Source organism: Cetorhinus maximus, chromosome 20, assembly GCF_964194155.1.
Source record: "Cetorhinus maximus chromosome 20, sCetMax3.hap1.1, whole genome shotgun sequence".
In the NCBI taxonomy this organism is placed as follows: Eukaryota; Metazoa; Chordata; class Chondrichthyes; order Lamniformes; family Cetorhinidae; genus Cetorhinus; species Cetorhinus maximus.
In genome coordinates, this window is record NC_135898.1 from 29176207 (window position 1) to 29193912 (window position 17706).

At 47.8% G+C, this 17706-nt stretch overlaps 1 protein-coding gene across 1 annotated transcript; it reads right to left on the reverse strand.

Moving 5' to 3' along the window:
* Positions 1 to 13180, reverse strand: selenou1a (selenoprotein U 1a). Its single transcript, XM_078565826.1, has 6 exons — positions 13042 to 13180; positions 12456 to 12629; positions 5980 to 6071; positions 4457 to 4597; positions 3313 to 3477; positions 1 to 201 (listed from the first exon to the last, which is right to left on the reverse strand). Exons 2-6 carry the CDS (start codon positions 12625 to 12627, stop codon positions 94 to 96), a joined length of 678 nt encoding a protein of 225 aa, XP_078421952.1. The 5' UTR covers positions 12628 to 12629; positions 13042 to 13180; the 3' UTR covers positions 1 to 93.
* Between the last annotated feature and the right edge of the window lie 4526 nt (positions 13181 to 17706).

Below are 17706 nucleotides of genomic sequence, written 5' to 3' on the forward strand. Positions count from 1 at the left end.
TTCAGTACCCAAGCGCCTCACAGGATATTCTGATTACTGAAGCCGAGTCTCATCTTTGCACGACTGTTTTTGACATTTTCAGCTGCTAATGGTTTAATTCTCCGCATTTCTCAGAGGCTTGATCTTTCTGGCGGCTTCAAGGACAGAGCTGATATCAACGGCATCACCAAACTCCTTCTCTCGATGCTCCAGAAGAACACCCTGTGTGGGCACAACAGCAGCAATTGAGATTAAGGTCAGGAACAGGAGATAAGATGATTCCTTACCAAAACTGACACACCCCTCACCCAATCCCCGCTACCCTCGCCCAAACTGACTCCCCAGCCTCTCACCCACTCCCTTCACCCAATCCCCACTTCTTCGCCAATTCACCTCATCCTCTCCCCTGATTTCAGCTACTCCCCTCACCAACTTCTTTCTCTCCGCATCCCCTATTCCTTGTGTCCACCTCTCTTCACCCCCTTCTCCTGCCCTCAAACTCCTCACCCCATTTCTCCCTCACTACCTCCTCATTGCACCTCTCCTCACACCATTTTCAGTCCTCCACCTCCTCACACTCCCCCTACCAACACCTGCAGAAATGTACTTTGGCTTACCGTGAAGCTCTAGTCAGGAACCAAGCATAGCTAATGCTGGAAAAACTAGTTGAATCAATCACAGGCTCAGCAGGTGGCAACTGTGCTGAGGGTGGACTGTGGGCTAGACAAAATTTCTTTAAAATTTAAGCTATAGAGCAGTTGAGTCCAGTGCCAAAGTGTAGACTTGATGCCTATAGAAAGATCCAGAAATTTGAAAACCAAATTTAAGCAAAGATCCAGAGCATACTGAAGTAATCAAAGCTCTGAAGAGTTATACGGATTCAAAATTTCAACAGTTTCTCGCTCCACAAATGCTGTCAGACCTGCTGAGTTTTTCCAGCATTTTCTGTTTTTGTTTCAGATTTCCAGCATCCACAGTATTTTGCTTTTATGATTGACTCTTGCCTGACCTCTGAAATAGCCTAGCAAGCCACTTATTGGAAGGGTAATTAGGAATGCTGACACTGCCAGTGACGCCCACATCACACAAACGAATTACAAAAAGAATACCCAGCCTCTGACCTGTTCTGGTTATCACTGTGCTAATTTATCTGATTCAGTTGGGAGATGATGTCCAAGATGTTGGTGGTGGGGGATTTGGTGATCAAGGTGAGATTACTGGACTTCTCTTGTTGGAGTTATCATCGCCTGACCTTAATGTGGTGACAATGTTACGTGAGTTATCAGCCCAAACCAGCTCATTATCCATGTCCTGTTGTAGCTCGGGAAGGACTGCTTCATTATCTGAGGAATTGCTAATGACACTAAACACTGGAGCCAAATAGCTCTGCCAGAACCTGAACTAAACATCAGTCAGTTCTTCTCCTCATTGCCAGCCGTCCCCATCCATCCAGTCTGATTTTCCAATCCATTTCTTGTTTTACAAAAACTAAATACTGCAGATACTGGAAATCCAGAATAAAAACAGAAAATCCTGGAACTACTCAGCAGGTTGGGCAGCATTGATGATCAATGATCTTTCATCAGAACTGAGGAACGATAGGAATGTAAAGTGTTGAGTAAATGAAAAGGAAGAACATAAGGAAGGTTTGTCATAACATGGAGGGCAGGAGAGATTAAATGACAAAAGGTTTTGTGATAATGGATAAAAGTGAAAAAACAAAAGGTGTCTAGATGAGGTGTGAATGGCAGGATAGCAACTGTCTGAATGTAAAGTGAAGGAATAAAGAAAGAAGCAAGAAGAAAACTGAACCAGCAAAAAAACACACAAAACAAAACAGAGGCAGAGGTTATGATCTAAAATTGTTGAACTTGATGTTGAGTTCATAAGGCTGCAAAGCACGGAGTCGAAAGATAAGGTGCTGTTCCTCGAGCTTGCATTGAGCTTTTTTGGAACAATGCAGCAGGCCAAGAACAGAAAGGTCAGAGTGGAGAATTAAAATGACAGGCGACTGTTAGTTCAGGGTCATGCTTAAAGACTGAGGTGGTCCACAGAGCAGTCACCCAGTCTGTGTTTGGTCTCCCCAGTGTACAGCAGACCACATTGTGAACAGTGAATACAGTATATTAAATTGAAAGAAGTACAAGTAAATCACTGCTTCACTTGAAAGGAGTGTTTGGGGCCTTGGATGGTGAGAAGGGACAAGGCAAAAAGGGGATATTGCATCTGCTGCACTTGCAAGGACAGGTGGTGTACAAAAGGGAACAAGGGTGACTGAGGAATGGACAAGGGTATGTTAGAGGGAATAGTAAGTTAGGAATGGTGGGAGGGGAGGGGAAGATGTGTTTGGTGGTGGCATCATAGGCATTGGTGGAAATGATCCATTGACTGTGGAGGCTGATGGGGTGGAAGGTGAGGACAGGGGGAACCTTATCGTGGTTCTGGAGGGAGGGGAATGGGTGAAAGCAGAAGTGCATCAATTGAGGATCCTGTCAGCCACACTAGGGGGAATCCTCGACTGAGAAGGAAGACATATGGGAAGTGTTGGTACAGAAGGCTGCATCAGAAACAGATGCAATGGAGAAAGTGGGAGCACGGAGAAGAGTCCTTCCAGGAAGCAGGGTGTGACAAAATGTAGTCGAGGTAGCTGTGGGAGTCCATAGGCTTATACTGAATATTATTTGATGGTCTCTATTTCAGGTGATAGGCTAAGAAGTCCAGCAAGGGAAAGGAAGAGTCAGAGATGGGCCAATACAGATGAGAGAAGGATGAAAATTGGAAAAAAAAAAACCAATGCAAAATCTCCATTTAGTCCAAGAGTAGGAAGTGACAGTCATCAAAGTACTTGAAAAAGAGGTAAGGGCTAAGAGCATGACTGGAACAAAGAGTATTTCAAGAAAAAGGCAGACATAGTTAGAACTCATGTGGGTACCCATAGAAACACCTTTTATTTGGAGGAAGTGAGAGGAGCTGAAGGAGAAATTCTTCATTGTGAGAACAAGCTCAGCCAGGCAGAGGAAAGTAGTGATGGCCAATAGAGACTGGTTGAGCCTCTGCTCAAGGAAGGAGCTGAGAGCTCTCACGACTGTCTTGATGGGAGGTAGAGGTGTAGAGGGATTAGACATCCATGGGGAAAAGGAGACTTAGGACCAGGAAACTTTTGGAAGTGCATCGGAAGAGTCAAGGATGTAGATCGGAAGAGACTGAAAAAGGGTAAAAAAAAAAGTTAAGATTGGAAGAAATCAGTTGAGTGAGGCAGGAACAGGCTGAAACTGGATCTAACAGAACAATCCAGTTTATGGATCTTGGGAAGAAGGGATTGCATTTCTTTACCTGCTCTCCAGCTCCCAAAACAAACACTCCTCCCAGGACGAATCCTTCTCCATCTGTGTTCCCACGGAATCCTTTCCTCCAGGCTCGCAAAAAATTCCTCCAAACACCCAGACGCAAGAGGCCCAGCAGACCCATGGAGCGTTTTGTTGGTCCGTAAAAGCGTGTCTAAAGACAAAGTGATTCAGAGAGTGAGATATTAACTGGCTGTGAAATTACTGCCAGTGGAGTAGGAACAATTAATGATTGATGAGTCTTCACAGAAGCAATCAATTCTTGTTTCAACACTGATCCACACATGTAAACACCCTCCCCTACCCCCACAACATAAACACCTTCCTCCTCACCCTCCCCTTCCCCCAAACACCCTCCCGTCCCCCCACACACCCATAAACAACCTCTTCTTCCCCCATCCACACGCATAGACACCCACTTCTCCCCCACACACACAAACACCCTCCCATCCCAACACATGTAGCATAAGGGTGTTTGGGAGAGCAAGGGTTAATGTGGGATTGGAGAACGAGACTACTCAGTGTGCTGTAGAAAGTCACATGATGGTCACTATGTTTATAGTCTGCAAGGAGCCAGCATGGAGACTGCACCCATGCGTGTTCTACCATACAAACCTCCAGACCTTTTAGAGAGACACCAAACAACCTTACAACATGCTATCAGTGAAGGATGGACCCCAAGATCCAAGAGAAGTTGGAGAAGGACCCCAGAATCTCAAAGCATGAAAAGCTAAAGAAACTGAAGCCCGACCTGAGAGAAGAAGTGCGTCTGAATTGAAAACAGAGTTAGGAAGCACCTAAATAAAAGCTCCATGGAGGCAGCACCAATGCAGGGCAGTACCTTGGATATGAATATAGCTACGTGTTAACATAGAATGGTTTACATTCAAGCAAACAAGCCTCCAGACCTCTTAGGTGGGACACCAAACAACCTTACAACACCCCCATAAACTCCTTCCTCTCCTCCCCACACACGCAAGCACTCTCTGCTCCCCCAAGACACAAACACCCTCCTCCCCCACCCCACACATACAAACACCCTCCTCTTCTCCCCTCACATACACACTCAACAAGTGTGGATTAAATATTCACATCCCAACACTCGCACTCAAACTCTATGACTCAGAACTTACCTCAACATCAAGAAAGATCTCTCCTTTGAAAAAGGGTTGAAAGTCTTTTAATTCATTATTAATATTTTCTTTGACGACCCCATAAAGAGGGACCCCTAACTCATCAAGCTGGGGTTTCAGAGAGGAGATCTCTGCGGCCTCCTACAGCACAAGGAAGAAAAGTAAAATCAACATCTTGTTTCTGAATCTACCTCAGAGGGAAAGGTTGGATAAGGCTGGTATTTGAAGTCAGGAATCAATGATGTGCCATCAGCCTATGTCTATCCCTCTTGATGCTGGAAAGACACAAACTGTTCTGTTTGCTAATTTAAATGACAGTGTTGTGTAGCCCAGTGCTAAACATCCTGTGGACCTCAGCAGGGTCCCTCAATTCATGTGAAGCAAGCATTACTGAAAGCTAACCTGCACTCCTTCATGGGGGGCTGCATTCTGGCTGCAGGTGGAACTGGTTACAGCAAAGCCTGAGAGCAAGAGCGAGCGCGAGGGCAAGACCTAACCTGTCTGCAGCCTTTGACACGGTTGACCTCACCATCCTCCTCCAACAGCTCTCCACTGTCGTCCAGCTGAGTGGGACTGCTCTCACCTGGTTCCATTCTTATCTAGCCAGAAAATCGCTTGCAAAATCTTACTGCTCCTATACCGTTACCTCTGGTGTCCCCCAAGGATCTATCCTTGGCTCCCTCCTGTTTCCCATCCATGTGCTACCTCTTGGTGACATCATCTGTAAGTACAATATTAGTTTTCACATGTATGCCTACACCCAGCTCTACTTCACCACCACCTCTTAACTGCACTGATACTAAATTCTCAGACTGCTTATCCTACATCCAGTACTGGATGAGCAGAAATTTCCTCCAGTTAATTCTTAGTGACATTGAAGCCATTGTATTTGGTCCCCACAAAAAACTGTTCCCTAGCTGCTGACTCCATCCCTCTCCCTGGCAACTGTCTGAGATTACGCCATACTGTTTGCAATCTTGGTGTCATGTTTGAGCTTCTGACTACATACTTACTCTATCACCAAGACCACTCTGCCCCATTCTATTTCTGCCCCATTCTATTTCTGCCCCATTCTATTTCTCTCTGCTGCTGAGCCCTCATCCTTTGTTACCTTGAAATTTGATTTGTTAAACACTCTCCTGAACAGCCTCCCCTCCTACATTCTGCATAAAACCTCAGCTCAACTAAAACTCCGCTACCCATATCCTAACTCACATCATGTCTCGTTCACCCACCTGACCTATATTGATTCCTGGTCAAGCAATGCTTTTATTTTAAAATTCGCATCCTTGATTTCAAATCCCTCTATTACCTTGCTCCTCCCTAATATCCTCCAGCTCTACTGCAACTTCCATTTATACAGCACCTTTCACATGGAAAAATCTCCCAAGACAGCACAGGAATGTAATTGGGGGAAAGAGGTTTTAAGACACATCTGTGCTTGCAGAATGAAGCAATTACATTTCTGAATTACACAATATTTTGCAAGAATTTTGCTCCATAACAAACTCTTATCCCAGTACCTCTCGGCACAAAAATCATCCTGGTCTCCTCACTGCCATGATCACCGCTCCATTGCTGCTCCACAGCTCTCCTGCCTCAAATGCCCTTCCCGCTAGAAAAACAAAAGATTAAATCAATTTAAATTATTGAACAGCAAGCAGAAGGGACTGTACATGAAGATGTTTGGGGAATGCAGTAAACATGTACATTGCCGTACCTCCTTCTCCTTCCTATCATTCTGAAATGTCAAATTACCCCAGAATATGCAGTTCGCAGCCTTGGTCACTTTGTAACCATAACTCTGTAATGCCTATCAGATCATACTCATTTATTTCTGTTTGCGCTATCAATGCATCCATCTTGTTACAAATACTGCATGGAAAAAGATAAAGAGTCTTTAATTTTGCTTTTTTCCAACAATTTTTCCCTACTCATCCTATTTGCTGGTGCACTCTTATGTCTGTACACTGTTCCTTCCTCTCACACCTTGGTTATCATTTATCATGTTGTTACACTGCACTAACTGTCTTTTTCTTCTCTAACTTTCTAAATTTCCCCTCAGCTGAACCAGAATGCATTCTCATGTCTAAAGAACCTAATACATATTTTTTGGGCAAGTAACTAGAATAACATTTAGGGGGAAATGTCTGGATGTTAGTTATATGAACTTCTAGAATGTACTTGACAAAGTCTCTCCATATGAAACTATTAGCTAAAGTTGACAGGGTTGGAACTGTAGGTGAACTATTGACCTGTTTAGGAAACTGGCTGAGCAGCAGGAGGCAGAGTAGAGATATGGACAGATATTCTAATTGATAGGATGTGGACTAGTGGTGTGCTGGGACTTCAATTATTCACTGTATTTATTAAAAATGTAGATGATCGGATAGAAAGCCACAGATCCAAATTTGCCAATGACACAAAGATGGGTGGCATTGTAAGCAATGTAGAAGCAAGCATAAAAGTACAAAGAGATAATAATAGAATAAGTGAATGGGCAAAACTGGCAAATGTGGGGTCATCCACTTTGGACCCAAAAAAAGGATAGAACAGGAGACTTTTTAAATAATGAAAAGCTAGAAACAGTGGGGGTCCAACGAGATTTAGAGGCCCGTGATCATTGAAATCCCCAGAAAGATACAGAAAATACTCAAAAGGTCAATTGAAAGCTGGCCTTTATATCTAGAGGACTAGAATACAAGGAGGTAGGGGTCATGCTTCAGCTACTCAAAGCTTTGGTTAAACCACACCTGGCGTTACTGTGAGCAGTTCAGGGCACCACACCTTAGGAAGGATATCCTGGCCTTTGAGGGAAAGCAGTGTAGATTTAATCAGAATGATACTGGGACGCCAAGGATTAAATTACAAAGAAAGATAAACAAACTAGGGTTGTGTTCCCTAAAATTTAGATGGTTAAGGGGCGACTTGAATGGAGGTTTTTAGGACTTTGAAAGGGTTTTTAAACAGTTTAGATGGTGGGTGAGTCTAGGAAAGTCAGAGCTAGGCCATTAAGATGGAAAGTTAGAGAATACTTCCAAAGTCAAAGAGACCAAGATGTAGAATCAGTTTGGCTAGAGATGAGAAATAGTAAACTTGAGAGAGTGGTTTGTAGACCTCCAAAACAGTAACCACTGTAGGATGGGGTATACAGGAAGAAATAATGGGAGCTTCTGAGAAAGGTACGGTGATAATCATGGGTGAATTTAATCTACATATAAATTGGGGAAAAAATCAGATTGACAAAGGATGATAAATACATAGAGTGTTTCAGGACAGTTTCTTAGAGCAGCAAGTTTTAGCACCAGCGAGTAGGCTATACTAGATCTGGTAATGTGCGATGAGACAGGGTTAATTAATGACCTCATAGTGAAGGCACTCTAGGTAGCCGTGATTATAATATGATTGAATTTCACATTCAGTTTGAGGGATAGAGGAGTGGATCTAAGACTAGTGTTTTAAACTTGAGGGCAATTATGAGGGCATGAAAAAAGAGCTGGCTAAAGTGAACTAGGAAATTAGGTTAAAGGATAGATCAATGACAGACATTTAAGGAGATGTTTCAGAATACTCAGAAAAGATATATTCCAGTGAGAAAGAAAGACCCTAAGGGAAGGGCACACCATCCATGGCTAACTAAAGAAGTTAAGAAAGTATCAAATTGAAAGAAAAAACATACTTCCGCAAAGATGAGTGGCAGATCAGGAGACTGGACAGAATATAAAGAATAGCAAAGAATGACTGAAAGATTAATGAGGGAGAATTAAAGTATGAGAGAAAGCTAGCTAGAGTATAAAAGCAAATAGTAGATTTTTTTTATTTTATTCATTCACAGGATTTGGGCTTCGCTGGTTGGGCCAGCATTTATTGCCCATCCCTAGTTGCCCTTGAGGAGGCAGTGGTGACCTGCCTTCTTGAACCGCTGCTGTCCATGCACACCTAGTGCTGTTAGGGAGGGAGTTCCAGGATTTTGACTCAGTGACAAAAAAGGAACGGCGATATATTTCCAAGTGAGGGTGGTGAGTGACTTGGAGGGGAACTTCCAGGTGGTGGTGTTCCCATCTATCTGTTGCCCTTGTCCTTCTGAATGGTGTTGGTTACACTCATCCAGGCAAGTGGGGAGTATTCCATCACACTCCTGATTTGTGCCTTGATGATGGTCAGGCTTTGGGGAACCAGGAGGCAAGTTACTCACCGCAGGATTCCTAGCCTCTGACCTGCTCTTGTAGCCACAGTATTTATATGGCTAGCCCAGTTCAGTTTCTGGTCAATGGCAACCCCCAGGATGTTGATAGTGGGGGATTAAATACAGGTAAGAAAAAAAAAAGTAAAGTGAACGTTGGTCCTCTAGAGAGTGAGAATGGGGGCTGCAGTGGTTCAAGAAGGCAGCTCACCACCACCTTCTCAAGGGCAATTAGGGAAGGGCAATAAATGCTGGCTTAGCCAGCGATGCTCACACATCCCATGAATTAATAAAGGGAAAAAAACGAAAGTGTATGAATGGAACAGATATTTTGCATCTATGTTCCCGTTAGAGGATACAAATAACATCCCAGAGATAATTGTGAATCAGGAGGTGAAAGGGAGGGAGGAACTTAAAACAATTACAATCACCAGGGAAAGGGTACTGAGAAAATTATTAGAACTAAAAGCTGACAAGTCCCCAGGTCCTGATGGATTTCATCCCAGGTTCTTAAAAGAATGGTTGCTGAGATAGTAGATGCATTGGTTTTAATTCTCCAAAATTCTTTAGATTATGGAAAGGTCCTATCAGATTGGAAATGTAACTGCTCTATTCAAAGAAGGAAGGAGATAGAAAGCAGTGAACCAGAAGCCAGTTAACTTAACATCTTTCAGTGGGATGTTGCTGGAATTTATTATTAAGGAGGTTATAGCGGGGCACTTCAAAAATTTCAATGCAATCAGACAGAGTCAACATGGTTTTGAGAAAGGGAAATCATGTTTGACTAATTTACTGGTGTTGAGGAAGTAACGAGCAATGTGGATAAAGGGGAACCTGTGGATATGCTGTACTTAGATTTCCGGAAGGAAATTGACAGGGTACCACATCGAAGGTTACTATGCAAAATGAGAGCTCATGGTGTAGGGGGTAAGATATTAGCATGGATAGAAGATTGGCTAGCTAACAGGAAGCAGAGAGTAGAGGTAAATGGGTCTTATTCATGTTGGCAAGATATGACGAGCGGAGTGCCACAGGGGATCAGTGCTCAGGCCTCAACTATTTACAATTTATATCAATGACTTGTATGAAGGAACCAAATGTATGGTTGCTAAATTTGCTGATGACACAAAGATAGGTAGGAAAGTAAGTTGTGAAGTGGACATAGGGAGTCTGCAAAGGAACATAGATAGGTTAAGTGAGTGGGCAAAAATTTGGCAAATGGAGTATAATGTGGGAAAATGTGTCTTGTCCACGTTGGCAGGAAGAATAGAAAAACAGCATATTATTTAAAATGGGGAGAGACTGCAGAACTCTGAGGTACAGGGGGATCTGGGTGTCCTGGTACATAAAAATCAGGAAAAGTTATTACGCAGGTGCAAGTGATTAGGAAGGCAAATAGAATGTTGGTGTTTATTGCTCAGGGAATGGAATATAAAAGTAGGGATGTTTTGCTACAGTTGTACAGGGTGTTGGTGAGACCACATCTAAAGCACTGTGTACAGTTTTGGCCTTCTTATTTAAGAAGGGATATAAATGCATTAGAAGCAGTTCAGAGAAGGTTCACTCAACTAATACCTGGGTTGAGAGGTTATCTTGTGAGGAAAGATTTGACAGGTTGCACCTATATCCACTGGAGTTTAGAAGAATGAGAGGTGATCTTATTGAAACATATAAAATCCTGGACTTGACAGGGTGGATGCTGAAAGGGGTGGATGCTCCCCTTGTTGGAGAGGCTAGAACCAGAGAACACAGTTTAAAAATAAAGGAGTCTCCCATTTAAGACTGAGATGAAAATAATTTCTCTCTCAAGAGGGTTGTGAACCTTTGGAACTCTCAACCCTCAGCGGTGGAGGCATAATCAATGAATATTTTTAAGGCAGAGGTAGATAGATTCTTGACTAACAAAGGAGTCCAAGATGATCTGGGGTAGGTATAATGTGGAGTTGATGCCACAATAAGATCAGCCATGATCTTATTAAATGGCAAAGCAGGCTCAAGGGGCTGAATGGCCTACTCCTGCTCCTAATTCGTATGTTTGTATGAGTGGCAAATGGTGGAATTCTCCCTCTCAATATAAGCAGTCGACGGTAGCTTTAATAATAATTTTAAATCTGAGTTTGATAATTTTTTGCTAGTCAGGAGTATTAAAGGATACTGAACCAATATGGCTATATTTAGGATACGGATGATCTCACTGAATGGCAGAACAGGATTGAGTTACTGATTGGCCAATGTCTGTTATATTCAACATTTACCCGGTTTAACTGGTATTACAGATAATGGGCTGCAAATACTAAGACCCTTAACAGGCACAAATACAGATAGGGAAAAAGTATTAAAAAGGAAACCAGATTCTGGATTTTATATAGGGTTATTAAAATGTTAAGTATGGGGGTGATTTTGAATTAGCACAAGGCTTCAATTAGGCTCCAGTTGGAGTATTGATGCGATTCTGGGCACTCCAATAAAGGGTACTATAGCCAAGGACTGGAGTGCTTCACTGATACCCAAAACCACATTTTAATTTAATTTGATGTGTTTCCTTTAAATTTGATTAAATTGGTAGTTCATTGTTGGTGCCTCCTTTAAAAGGGAGCATCAGCAAATCATTAAGGTTGATTAACCCTTAAAGATTCCTTACAGAATCAGCAAAAAGAGGGCCATGATAAGGTAAGAGCAAAGGTTCATAGAATATAACCAGGAACATGTGGATCTAATTATAAAGAAAAGATTGAAAAGTGAGGCATATTCACAGCAACAAAGCAAGTTTAAAAGGGATAGAATAAACAAGAACTGAATGACTTACATTTATATATGGCTCTCATCAACTTCACAAAGTCAATGAAGTACTTTTGAAGTATAGTCACTATTGTAATGTAGAAAAAGTAGCAACCAATTTGCACACAGCAAGATCCCACTAATAGTAATATGATAATGATCAGATAATCTGTTTTTGTGATGTTGACTGTGGGATAAATATGGGCCAGGACATCAGGATAACTACCCAGCTCTTCTTCAAAATAGTGCCATGGGACCTTTTACATTCACCGAGGGGCCTCAATTTAACATCTCATTCAAAAGAAGGCACCTCAGGCAAAGCAGCACACCCTCTGTACTGCACTGGAGTGTAAGTCTAGATTATGGCCTGAATCTTCTGGTCAGCGTGAAGAAGCGGGCCCAGCTCACTGCCATGTAAAATGACACACAGTGACATTGGGTGTGCATCCCATCGTCACCACGTGTTATTCCGATCCTCAGTTCGGCGGGCGCGCAGCAGAGTCAGCTACATGCCCTCCAAACTGTCAAAGGCCTATTAAGGCCATTAACTAATTAAACCGTTTCTCAGGGCTAACCGCCCAACCTTAAGGTTGGTGGACAGGCAAAGAGCAAATGCAACCTTTGCAATTTTTCATGGAACCGCAGGCAGGATGAGGTTTTTAATAAAAATTCATAGACATGTCCAGGCTCATGGGGGGATGTGTCCAAATAATTTTTCAACTTTTTTTTTCAGGTTTTCACAATGACATTAAACCCCCTGAGGCAGCTCCATGCCTCAGTGCTGAGCGCTTCCGGGTGCGCGTCACGCTGGACGGGCCTTAATTGACCCGCTCACAAAATGGCGGCGCGCATCCGATCGCTGGCGGCAATCAGCTGCGCGCCCGCCCAACGGGCAGAAAATTATTCGGGAGAAGGGGGGGATGGGGGAGAGGGGTGTGGTTTAAATCCACAGTCTCTCACCCAGACGTCAGTGCTACTAAATGAGTCATGGCTGGCAGACTGGGTTAGATCCATAAATAGTGAGAATCCTGTCCTTGCCTTGGTCCAGGGTTCTCAGCTGGGCCCCTGACAGATATGTTACTGAGACAGTGTCGGTCTCGGGCAGCAGTAGATCGGTGTTTGCCAGTAACACGCTGGTGATAGCAGCTCCCAGGGCCCCAAGGCCCATTGTCCATAAGCCCATGTGGAAATCTTCAGCGACTACAATCATACCTGGAACACAAGGTTGATGATCAAATACCAACAGCTGATAAGAGCATTAATATTCATCCAAACAATGTATATACAACAGCATCTTTAGAGAGATAATACATCCCTCGGACATCAGCTGAACTTCACTCAACACCGCAAACACCTTTCTCAGTCTCGGTCCCCCCGCCGTCCACCTCCCTCCGCCCACCTTTTTTCTATCCCCGTCTCCCTCTTTCTCTCCCTCTGATAGTGTGGAACGGACTATCAGAGGGAGAGAAAGACTCTTTCCCCCTCCCTCTCTCTCCTATTGTTCCCCCTTTGTCTCTGTTTCCTGCTGGTCTCTCTCTCTGTTTGTCCATCCTGGCCTGTCTCACTGTCTGTTTTACCCTCTCTCTAGCGGCCTGGGCCTCTCTCCCCGCCGCGATGTACTCACACTGCTTCCTGCCACAGGAGCACAGCCAGATAAATGAAACCTTGCTTTCTAGCTAGTTTTATGCTGTTTCACGTTCCAGCAGCCGAGTAACGGGGCCACAGGTCAGGATTTGGCAGCCAATCAGGGCATCGAGAAAGAGATAAGGCCAGTTAATCAAAGCAGACACACAGAGCAGAGACCGCCCAGCAGCAAACACTGCACATTAATACCCAGGGTTATTGCCGTGTAAGATATGGGTGTAGCCCACACAGTGCCAGGCTGGGAGATTATTCTCCGGCACTCACCGGCCTGTCCCACAGGCGGAAGCTGCTCACTGATCTGGAAAAACTCAGCAGGTCTGGCAGCATCGGCGGAGAAGAGCACAGTTGACGTTTCGAGTCCTCATGAAACGTCAACTGTGCTCTTCGCCGATGCTGCCAGACCTGCTGAGTTTTTCCAGGTATTTCTGTTTCTGTTTTTGTTTTGGATTTCCAGCATCCGCAGTTTTTTGCTTCTATCTTCTCACTGATCGATTCGCCACGCAATCGTGGGCACCAGACTACATTGTGTAAAACATTCCCATTCGTGCAACAGGCTTTGGGTCAATACAGAGGGAATAACTGACACACACCAGACCCCAGGCAATTCCAAACAGCATGTTTGACAACAAAGAGTGTCCTAACCCCGGGGTCACAGAGTCCTGGCTCCAGCCGGGGTCACTGTCCCTGGCTGACAGAAAGTGTCCTGACCCCGGGGTCACTGTCCCTGGGTCACAGTGTCCTGAACCACAGGGTCACTGTCCCTGGGTCACAGACAGTGTTGTGACCCAGGGACAGTGACACCGGGGTCAGGACACTCTCTGTGACCCGGGGACAGCGACCCCTGGGTCAGGACACCCTCTGTGACACGGGGACAGCGACCCCGGGGTCAGGACACTCTCTGTGATCCGGAGACTGTCCCTGGGTCACAGAAAGTGTCGTGACCCTGGGCTCGCTGGCTCCGGGTCACAGAGTGCCCAGACCATGGGGTCGCTGTCCCCGGGTCACATAGAGTGTCCTGACCCCGGGGCACTGTACTTGGGTCACAGAGTGCATCCTGACCCCGGGGCACTGTCCCTGGGTCACAGAGAGTGCACTGACCCAGCGGTCACTGTCCCTTGGTCAGAGAGCGTGTCCTGTCCCTGAGTCACAGAGATTGTCCAGACCCCGGGGTGACTGTCCCTGGGTCACAGAGAGTGTCCTGACCCTGGGGTGACAGTCCCTGGGTCACAGTGTACTGATCCCGGGGTCACTGTCCCAGGGTCACTGTGTCCTGAACCTGGGGTTACTGTCGTTGGGTCACAGAGAGTGTCCTGACCCCGGGGCACTGCCCCGGGTCACAGAGAGTGTCCAGACACCGGGGTCACTGTCCCCAGGTAACTGAGAGTGTCCTGACCCCGGGGTCACTGTCCCTGGGTCACAGTGAGTGTCCTGACCCTGGGTTACTGTCCCTGGGTCACTGAGTGACCTGACCCGGGGTCACTCTCTCTGGGTCACAGTGAGTGCCGTGACGCTGGGGTCACTGTCCCTGGGCGACAGAGAATGTCCAGACCCTGGGGTCAGTGTCCCTGGCTCTTAGAGTGTGTCCTGACACGGTGTTCAGTGTCCCTGGCTCACAGAGAATGACGTGACCCCGGTGTTACTGTCCCCGGGTCACAGAGAGTATCCTGACCCCGTGGTCACTGTCCCAGGGTCACAGAGAGTATCCTGACCCCGCGGTCACTGTCCCAGGGTCACAGAGAGTGTCCTGACCCCGGGGTCACTGTTCCTGGGTGACTGTGTCCTGAACCTGGGGTCACTGTCGCTGGGTCACGGAGAGTGTCCTGACCCCGGGTGAATGTTCCTGGGTCACTGAGAGTGACCTGACCCGTGGTCACTGTCTCTGGGTCACAGAGAGTGGCATGACCCCGGGGTCACTGTCCCTGGGTCACAGAGAATGTCCTTACACTGGGGTCCCTGTCCCTGGGTCACAGAGAGTGTCCGGACCCCACGGTCATTGTCCCTGGGTCACAGTGTCTTGACACTGGGGTCACTGACCTTGGGTCACAGTGTCTTGACCCCGGGGTCACTGTCCCTGGGTCACAGAGACTGTCCTGACCCCGGGGTCACTGTCTCTGGGTCACAGAGAGTGTCCGGACCCCAGGGTCGCTGTCCCTGGGTCACAGTGTCCTGAGCACAGCGTGACTGTCCCTGGGTCACAGAGAGTGTCCTTCCCTGGGTCACAGAGAGTATCCAGTTCCCGGGGTGACTTTCCCTGGCTCACAGAGAGTGTACTGGCCCCGGGTTACTGTCCCTGGGTCACTGTCTCCTGGCACCGGGGTCAGTGTCCCTGGGTCACAGAGAATGACGTAACCCCGGGGTCACTGTCCCCAGGTCACAGAGAGTGTACTGACCCCGGGGTCACTGTCCGTGCCTCGCAGACTGTGTCCTGATCTCAAGGTCACTGTCCCTGGGTCACAGAGAGTGCCCGGAACCCGGGTTCACTGTCCCTGCTTACAGAGAGTGACCTGACCCCAGGGTCACTGTCCCCGGGTCACAGAGAGTGTCCTGACCCCAGGGTCACTGTTCCCGGGTCACAGAGAGTGTACTGACCCCAAGGTCGCTGTCCCCGGGTCACAGAGCGTGTCCAGACCCCGGGGTTGCTTTCCCTGGGTCACAGTGTCCTGATCCCGGTGTCACTGTCCCTGGGTCAATGTGTCCTTACTCGGGGGTCACTGTTACTGGGTCACAGGCAGTGTCCTGACCCCGGGGCACTGTCCCTGTGTCACAGGCAGTGTCCTGACCCCGGGGCACTGTCCCTGGGTCACAGAGAGTGTCCTGACCCCGGGGTCACTGTCCCTGGGTCACAGAGAGTGTCTTGAGCATGGGGTGACTGTACCTGGATCACAGAGAGTGTCCTGACCCGGGGTCGTGTCCCCAGGTCACAGAGAGTGTCCTAACTCTGTGGTCACTGTCGCTGGGTCACAAAGTGTGTCCTGACCCCGGATTCACTGTCCCTGGGTCACAGAGAGTGTCCTAACTCTGTGGTCACTGTCGCTGGGTCACAAAGTGTGTCCTGACCCCGGATTCACTGTCCCTGGGTCACAGAGAGTGTCCTGACCCGGGGTCGCTGTCCCGGGGTCACAGTGTCCTGACCCCGGGGTTGATGTCCCTGGGTCACAGAGGGTGGCCTCATCCAGGGGTCACTTTCCCCGGGTCACAGAGAGTGTCCTGACCCCGAGGTCACTGTCCCCGGGTCACAGAGAGTGCCCTGACCCTGGGGTCACTGTCCCCGGGACAGAGAGAGTGTCCTGACCCCGGGATGAATGTTCCCGTGTCACAGAGAGTGTCCTGACCCGGGGTCGCTGTCCGTGGTTTACAGAGTGTGTCCCGACCCCGGGGTCACTGTCCCCGAGTCACAGAGGGAGTCCTGACCCAGGGGTCACTTTGCCCGGGTCACAGAGAGTGTACTGACCCCAGGGTCGCTGTCCCTGGGTCACAGAGAGTGTCCTGACCCCGGGGTCACTGTCCCTGGGTGACTGTGTCCTGGTCCCGGTGTCACTGTCCCTGCATCAATGTGTCCTGACTCTGGGGTCACTGTCCCTGTGTCACAGAGAGTGTCCTGAATCCGGGGCACTGTCCCTGTGCCACAGAAAGTATCATGACCCTGGGGTCACTGTCCCTGGGTCACAGAGTGTCCTGACCCCGGATTACTGTCCCTGGGTGACTGTGTCCTGAACCCGGATTCACTGTTCCTGGGTCACAGAGTATCCTGATCCCAGGGTCACTGTCCCCGGGTCACAGAGTGTGCCCTCACCCTGGGGTCACTGTCCCCAGGACAGAGAGAGTGTCCTGACCCTGGGATGAATGTTCCCGTGTCACAGAGAGTGTCCTGACCCAGGGTCGCTGTCCCTGGTTCACAGAGAGTGTCCTGACCCCAGGGCCGCTGTCCCCGGGTCACAGAGTGTGTCCGGACACCAGGGTGGCTGTCCCTGGGTCACAGTGTCCTGACCCCAGCGTGACTGTCCCTGGGTCACAGAGAGCGTCCTTCCCTGGGTCACAGAGAGTATCCAGTTCCCGGGGTGACTTTCCCTGGGTCACAGAGAGTGTCCAGTTCCCTGGGTCACTGTCGGGGGGTCACAGAGGATGCCCTGACCCCGGGGCACTGTCACCGGGTCGCATAGAGTGTCCTGACCCTTGGTTACTGTCCCTGGGTCACTGAGAGTGACCTGACCCGGGGTCTCTGTCCCTGGACGACAGAGAATGTCCAGACCCCGGGGTCAGGGTCCCTGGCTCTTAGAGTGTGTCCTGACACGGGTTCAGTGTCCCTGGCTCACAGAGAATGACGTGACCCCGGGGTTACTGTCCCCGGGTCACAGAGTGTGTCCTGACCCTGGGGTCACTGTCACTGGGATAGAGAGAGTGTCCTGACCCCGGGATGAATGTTCCCGTGTCACAGAGAGTGTCCTGACCCGGGGTCGCTGTCCCTGGTTCACAGAGAGTGTCCCGACCCCGGGGTCGCTGTCCCCAAGTCACAGAGGGTGTCCTGACCCAGGGGTCACATTGACCAGGTCACAGAGAGTGTACTGACCCCAAGGTCGCTGTCCCCGGGTCACAGAGAGTGTCCAGACACCGGGGTTGCTGTCCCTGGGTTACAGTGTCCTGATCC